The sequence below is a fragment of the Mugil cephalus genome, chromosome 3 (assembly GCF_022458985.1).
Source record: "Mugil cephalus isolate CIBA_MC_2020 chromosome 3, CIBA_Mcephalus_1.1, whole genome shotgun sequence".
Lineage (NCBI taxonomy): Eukaryota > Metazoa > Chordata > Actinopteri > Mugiliformes > Mugilidae > Mugil > Mugil cephalus.
In genome coordinates, this window is record NC_061772.1 from 28,397,440 (window position 1) to 28,404,799 (window position 7,360).

At 35.8% G+C, this 7,360-nt stretch overlaps 1 protein-coding gene across 1 annotated transcript; it reads left to right on the plus strand.

The window, feature by feature from the left end:
- The first annotated feature begins 487 nt into the window (after window positions 1-487).
- Window positions 488-6,893, plus strand: LOC125005261 (hatching enzyme 1.2-like). The gene is made up of 9 exons (XM_047580459.1): window positions 488-652; window positions 922-943; window positions 1,068-1,118; window positions 2,424-2,561; window positions 4,836-4,956; window positions 5,050-5,228; window positions 5,493-5,574; window positions 5,898-6,022; window positions 6,145-6,893. Coding segments are annotated over exons 1-9 (771 nt in total). The 5' UTR covers window positions 488-601; the 3' UTR covers window positions 6,147-6,893.
- The last annotated feature ends 467 nt before the right edge of the window (window positions 6,894-7,360 follow it).

Sequence of the window (7,360 nt, forward strand, 5' to 3'; positions counted from 1 at the left end):
TTCCTACGTATAAAACGTATATTTGCTTCTATCTCTTTTTTTGCACATTTGTTCGTGTTTAATTTTGTACATTTTTTACTTATGCTATTACTTATATTTTATTATTTTTTTATCTTATTTTATTAGATTTTTAATTATATTTTATTTATTTTTTTATTGTTATTTTTTATCATATATGATAAGATTTTTACTTACATTTTATTTATATTATAAATATATATATATATATATATATAAAATAATAAAAATAAAAATAATATATATATATTATTTTTTATATGAATAAAATTAAGTATAAACTTTTGTTTTTAATATCGCAACCTGTTATTCTTTTTACTTGTGGTTCTCATTAGTGGTTTTTCATGAGCAATTGAGCTACTATGTTGTTGGTTTAGTTTTCCTGCTTGACTTGACAAAGCATTGGTTTAGAAAGGAGATGATCAAAGACGTTCGCCACACCTTGTGTGAGCTGCTTATATAAGCAGAGAGGTGGTGGACGCCTGCTGCACACAGCGTCAGACGCCTGGTGCTGCACTTTGTTTATCCACTAGAGTAAAATCTGAAGAAAACGAACAGTGTTGAGATTCAGGCAGCTGTCATCATGACTCCAACTTTCCTCCTCCTTCTCCTGTCAATGACGACCGTTTGTCTGGTGAGTATAATTCCCTGATGATGTGAAACAGTGTTTGTGGAAACAGTGCAGCCTTCAAAATAAGAGCTTCACTTAAAAAAATCTTAATCTAAGTGATAACGCATTTTTGAGATAAGGTGTAAATGAGATCTAACTGAACAGATGCAAAGCAAAGAAGAAGAGAAGCAAAAAAACAAACAAAAAAACAATAGATATCTCCATCTGACTTTGACTTATTATCTGAGAAAATGTGATTAATATAACTTGCTGTGTTTGTGACTGTGTTGCAGAGTGACACCGGAGATCAAACTGGTGAGTTTAATACTTCAGAGGATTTTCCAGATTTACAGGAGTAAAATAAAAACAAATCCTTTCTGCATCTGAGATGTGGATGGTTTCAAAGTTTAATGACTCACTTCCTCTGTTTCCCCCTCAGACGAGTCTATGGACGTCTCCGAGATCATCGCGAGGGCCAACGCTGACATTGGTAAGTGAGAAATTTTACACCACTCAGCACGTGGTATGAAACGGACATGAGGATGTTTTAGTGCAAGGTTAACAAAAATACTTTCTAAGTACTGTCATGGCTGAGAGAAGAGATCGAATAAGGTCAGATCAAGACAAGACAAGACGGCAGAAACACAAGATGAGATGGAATATGGTACAATAAGATACAGACAGAAGATAATAACATAAGAAGAGAAAAGATAAGATGAGGCAAGATAAACAAACAAAAAGGACAAGATGAGTAAAAATTAAAAAAAAAAGATAAGAGGAGAAGAAAGAGATTTCTAAGAGGAGTAGAAAATAACTTATGATGAGACAGGATGATAAAATGAGATCAGATGAGATAAGAACCAGAAGACAATGAAATACAATAAAATAAGACGGGTTTAGATGAAATGACATTAGATCATAAAATAGGACAAAGGTAAAAAGATAATAAAGAGAAATGAGATTAGATCCAATAAAGTAAGATTAGATGATAAAAAAAGGAAAATGACGATAAAAAAAATGAAAATGAGGATAAGAACATAAACTAAGACGGGATAAGAGGATGACAAAGGAAGAGGACAAGAAGACAACACTTGGACAATGCTCCTGGTCCATGGTATGTGGCTGGACTTGAATCCAGTGCGACGCCCTTGGAAGACGAACAAGGTGGAACAACTCCTCCGGCAAAGAGCAGAAAAATACCTAAAAATTTCACAATTGTGCAAATTTGGTTTTGGCAAAAAAACAAAAAAAAAAAGTAAAGATGGACATAGTTGTTTTGTTTTAGTTCATTTAATAAATTTAAAACTCAATTTACACGAGCACAACAGTAAATGAAGTTTAATTTTATAACTTATCATAGTATTAATTTAACATGGGGAGAAAGGGTGGGATTTAATTAGCTTCCTGTTCCTTTTGAACATGAAAATGTGTTAAGTTTTGTCGTTTTTGTTTTCTTTACTTTGTGGATATTCTGCGTTCAAATAAACTTTCATTGATTCCTTCAGAGAATAATGATGATTTTAGTTTTGACATATTTTTGACATAGTGCAGGTCAAACCTTTCACTCTGGCTAAACCCCAACAGTTATTATAATGAATTAATAGATATGAGATCATAACTGTCTCCCACAAACATGATGATCTGCTGCTTTAATCTTTTGTATTTTTCTGATTTTTAGTAAAAGTGAATGTTTATTTATTAGTTTTTTTTTTTCTGCTGGATTATGCAGATAATTTAAAAGAAAGAAAGACGTAATAATTGCTAATGAAGTGCGTGTCTGCATGTTGTGCTGCAGGATCACAGGTGGTGCACGGAGACATCGTTCGCGATTTACGCAGGAACGCAGATTCATGCACTGCTAAAGGATGCAAGTGGCGTAAAATGCTGTGGCGAAAATACACCTACGTGCCCGTCCGCATCTCCTCTGCTTACAGTAAGACCCCCCCCACCCCACCCCCCCCACCCCGCCCCCACCCCGCTAACTCCACCTCCAACCTGAGCTTTCACCGGTTCAAGACAGAACTAAAATACAGACAGAAATCTGCATCTACACAAGATTTCCTTGAATACAGTGAAAGAGACTGAAGTCATTCTGATTTTTTTAAATGCATTTATTTTAAATGTGATATTTAAAGGTATAAAGAGTTAATTGTTTTAGTAGTTTGGTAGAAAACAGCCACAGCACAGACAACTTCCTGACATGAGAAGTTTCTTTCTGGGATTTATCTTTATTTACAGAAAAAATATTTTAAGAAAAAACGTCTCAAATTCAAAATAACAGTATTTATACTAACTATAAAGAGCTATAAAGAACTACAAAGAACTTCCTTGTAGCTGTGAATTATCCTTATTGCTCTGTTTTGTAGAATAGACAGTGAATGTAGTGAACTCTTGTAGTTATTACATTAGAAACAGTAAGATGAGGAAACAGCAGAGGAGTGACCTGTCATCTAAGACCTGTAAAACTGAAATACTTCTTGAGATTTTATTGTGTAAATGCTTAATATGTGATTCCCATTTGAGTTGCTCATAATCTAGTGTTACCCCCAAGAATTTATTTTAATGCACTCATCATTTATTTGTACCTGAATTTCTGTTTTCACTCTACAATTACTAAATAACATTATTTTTTATTTGTTCAAGTTTACATGACAATTTATTCCTGTCAAACACATCTTTAATTTGCTCATTTCTCCTCCAACAGTTTTAAATTATCTTCAGGATAAAAACTATTAGTATCATCTGCAAATAATATAAATTTAAACTTTTTTAATAATTTGCAAATGTTGTTAATATAGACGATGAACAGTTCATGAGAACAAAACAAGTCTATATATAGAATATATTGCATGTAAATTTAAAAAAGTGTTTTATACTATGAACTCTTTTAGCTGCTCATCCAGTGTTTGGATACATTATACACTTTAATATATTCATACTTATTCAAAGTTCAATCTTATCGTAATTTTAGGTTTCACCTTCATGAAAAGTAACTGTAAACCTTAAATATCAGCATATATATATATATACATATTTATTTATTTATTTTGCATTTCATTTTACAAATGAAATGTGTGTGTTATCACGTTTTTCTTATCTTCATTCGTAAGAGCAGATGTAGAACCAGAGCCGTCGCTGTCTATGGTGCTGAAAGAGAATCGCTTTTTGCTCCTGCGCTGGACGAACTGGTTACTGTGTTTTTGCTTCTCAGTCCTAAATCTTGAACATACTTCGTCTGCACATTAGCAGAGTAAAAGCAGACAAGCAGGTTTTTAAAGCCACGTAAAACGCAGGCGCTGAGGTTTGTGAGTCTTTTTCATTCAGTGTCCTTCATTTCTGATTAAAATAAAAACTATTTTTTTTTTTTTTTTTGCAATGTGAGAGAATTGTTTTTTTTAAGCTTACTTATACTTTAGTTTTCAATATACATCTGTTAATGTCGCTTTTTTTTATCTTAGAATATTTTATTGTTGCTTGATTTTTAACTATTTCCTGCAGTTTCCAGGGATATTCAGTTTTGTAGTACTAAATAGTTTTGTATGAATTCTCCCACGTGAAACTCAACTTTTGCTCATTATTTTTGTTATTAATGTTATTATTATTTGCACTCAATAATAATATATCTTCAAATAAATGTATCATGCAATCAATTTAACAAATGTTAAACACCAGTTATATTACTGTAAAAACTATGCCTGTGAGGAATTCATAGTGATGCCAGTGAAGAAGTCGATTAACAAAATAGAGACGACTATAACTCTTAATTCATTGGTATGAAAAACAAAGAGGACGAGGGAACGATCTGTAATGATAACTACGTTTTATTAGACTTAGTTTGAAGATCCACGAGGGAAATTACTTTGTCACAGTAGCTTAGTTGCACATAAAAGTAACACTATAAGAAATAAGAGCAGGTTAAAATAAAAAAAAGTAAAATAAAATAATCAGTGTAATCAAAAACATTTGCAGAATTAGCATCACGAACAAATGTACAAAAGTAGTTGGCAAAACAGTGTCTAAGGTGATGTGGTTGTTTTGGCCAGTTGCATAGCAACAGCGGCGTGGATCGTGTCGCGTGGTGTTTCCTCGTCCGCTGAGGAAGGGATGTATAAACTTGACAAGAGCTTCCTCTCGTCACACACCAGCAAAACAAGGAGGAGGAGGAGGAGGAGGAGGAGAAGATAAAACCTGTTCTTTTTCTATGCAGGCAGAGCAGAGCGCAACATCATCATCAGAGGCCTCGTGACCTTCCACAAGTCCACCTGCATTCGCTTTGTCTGGAAGAGGTGGTGGCACCGCAGCTACATCTACTTCTTCTCTGGATCTGGGTAGGAATGCATGCGCACTCTCTGTGTAGGTCAGTTGTTGTGTGCGGTGTGGTGTTGTGGTGTTTTACTGACGTCACTGTGTGTGCATGTCAGCTGTTGGTCCTATTTGGGCCGCGTGGGAGGACGACAGCGCATCTCCCTGAAGAAAAGGGGTTGTTTGTACCAGTCCACGGTGCAGCACGAGGTTCTCCACGCCCTGGGCTTCCACCACGAGCACGTCCGCTCCGACAGGGACACGTACGTCCAGATCCTCACCCAGAACATTCAGCCAGGTGAGACGCGCTTTCGTTCAACTCAGTCGAACACCAGGATCCTCAAATGAAAGCAGAGACTCTGGGAAACTACACACAATTCAGCGTTTTCTCCCTGCTCGTTAGGCTGATTGGTGACTCTAAATTGACCCTAGGTGTGGGTGGTTGTTTCTCTCTGTGTTGGCCCTGCAAAGCGCTCTATAAATAAAGATTGATTGGTTGATTGATTATTTTTGAGTTGAGTTGAGCTTTAAATACTTTGTCTGCTCTTGTCCCTCTGTGCAGGAAGAGAATCCAACTTCCAGAAGGAGAACACTAACAACCTGAACACTCCCTACGACTTCATGTCTGTCATGCAGTACAGCAAGTGAGTGGCACTTAAGTTCAACTACAGCTATTTCACAGATTATTATAAGTGTTTAAGGGCTCTATCTATGAGAGCAGCTGTAATTTATTCACAATAGTCGGTGTGGATTAAAAGCTCATTACCCGGTGTGTGTTCTGTGTTTTATTATGTGATGAATTAATGTGTGAGCTGCACATTATGATCTGCTTCATGTGTGGTGCATGAACTGTTCTTGTCTTCCCAAAAAATTGTACTGGATTGTTATTAGAGGGGGAAAAAAAGGAGAAAGAAGCGTCGCGTTTCAGACTGTTTTAAAGCACACATGTGTCTGTGTCTTCTTTAAGATATGCCTTCTCCAGAAACGGGCTCCCGACCATCATCAACAAGTCTGATACCAACGCTGCGTTTGGGACGGCTACACAGATGAGCCCCAACGACATCGCTCGCGTCAACAGGCTTTATAAATGCTGTAAGGACAAAAATAAGACTCTCTTAAGTCTTCGATATTAGGTCACACACTGTTGATATTTGTAATAACCAGCAAATTTGTCACACTATTCATTGAATTTTGTGTTTTTTTTTCCAAACCAGAATGAAAGAGTCTCCAGATCCATCAACGCTGAGCTCATCGGGATTAAACCAAAGGCTAAAAACTGTTGTTCTGAAAGAATATTACTGCATTTCTGTGCATATGTTGTTCTGTGATGATGAATAGTTTGCTATCTTATCTCCATTAAAGGGACTTCTGTCTGTAATCATCTTTTATTTGATTTTAAAATGTTTGGTAACTTCTTCACTGATTTGATTTGGTGATGATTGATCTTTTAATTGTTAAAATGTTGCTCACATACGCAGCCATAAAGTAAAATGATGGAAAAAATGAAAGTTGAATGAAAATGAAATGAAGGAAATGGACAAATATCAGTGGTGGATGGAGCGTCTGCACCATCCTCGCAGCTAAAGTTAACAGCACAGGGATGTAAAACCCTTTAAAGCATAAAGCATATCTGACCCTTAAAATAAATAAATTCAAAGTCTTGATATTTTATAAATATACTGAATTTGAAAAAAGTACAAACTCAAACTCATAACCAAGAACATTACGTGAACATTTTACTTTACCGGGACAAATGGCTCCTTATCTGTGTCATCTATGTGAATTATGAGCAGACAGACAATTATTTAATCATTTTTAATCATTTTATCAGAATAACTTTGACAAAATGTCTCGTTCTTATTCATTTTAATGTTTTATTTGTTCCTGCAATGAAGTAAAAGAATGGTAAGTATGAAAGAATGAATGAATGGTAAAGGAAATAAAGTCTGACTAATGATCATTATGTTGGAGATATTTCCTTTCTTAGTCATCAAATATATATTTTTCCTCCACAAGGAGGCAGTGATGTTTCATTATTTCACAAGCGTGTTCAGGTCTGTACAGTTTCTCAGTGAGTTTCTTCAACCATGACAGTCAGCACTCTTTGGTCTTTAAGTACGTCAGTACGTCTTCTTCTTCTTCTTCTTCTTCTCCTTCTTCTTCTTCTGAAAGATGAAACCAGAAAATGGAGCAAGTCTCTGACTAAGAACGTAGACCGGCTTCTCCCTGGTCAGGGTGAAGTTCGTCCACTGCAGCAGCATCTTTCACGGTGGTTTTTATCTGCTCTCTCAGTCTGTTACTGCCACTAATCTCTGACTGGGATCCTTCATCTGCATTGTTTTCTACTGTGTGTTAGTCTAGGCTCAAGTGTGTGTTCTCGTTTTCTCTCCTGAGACGTGGTGTAGAGACGCTGCTGGTCCTCTGAGACTG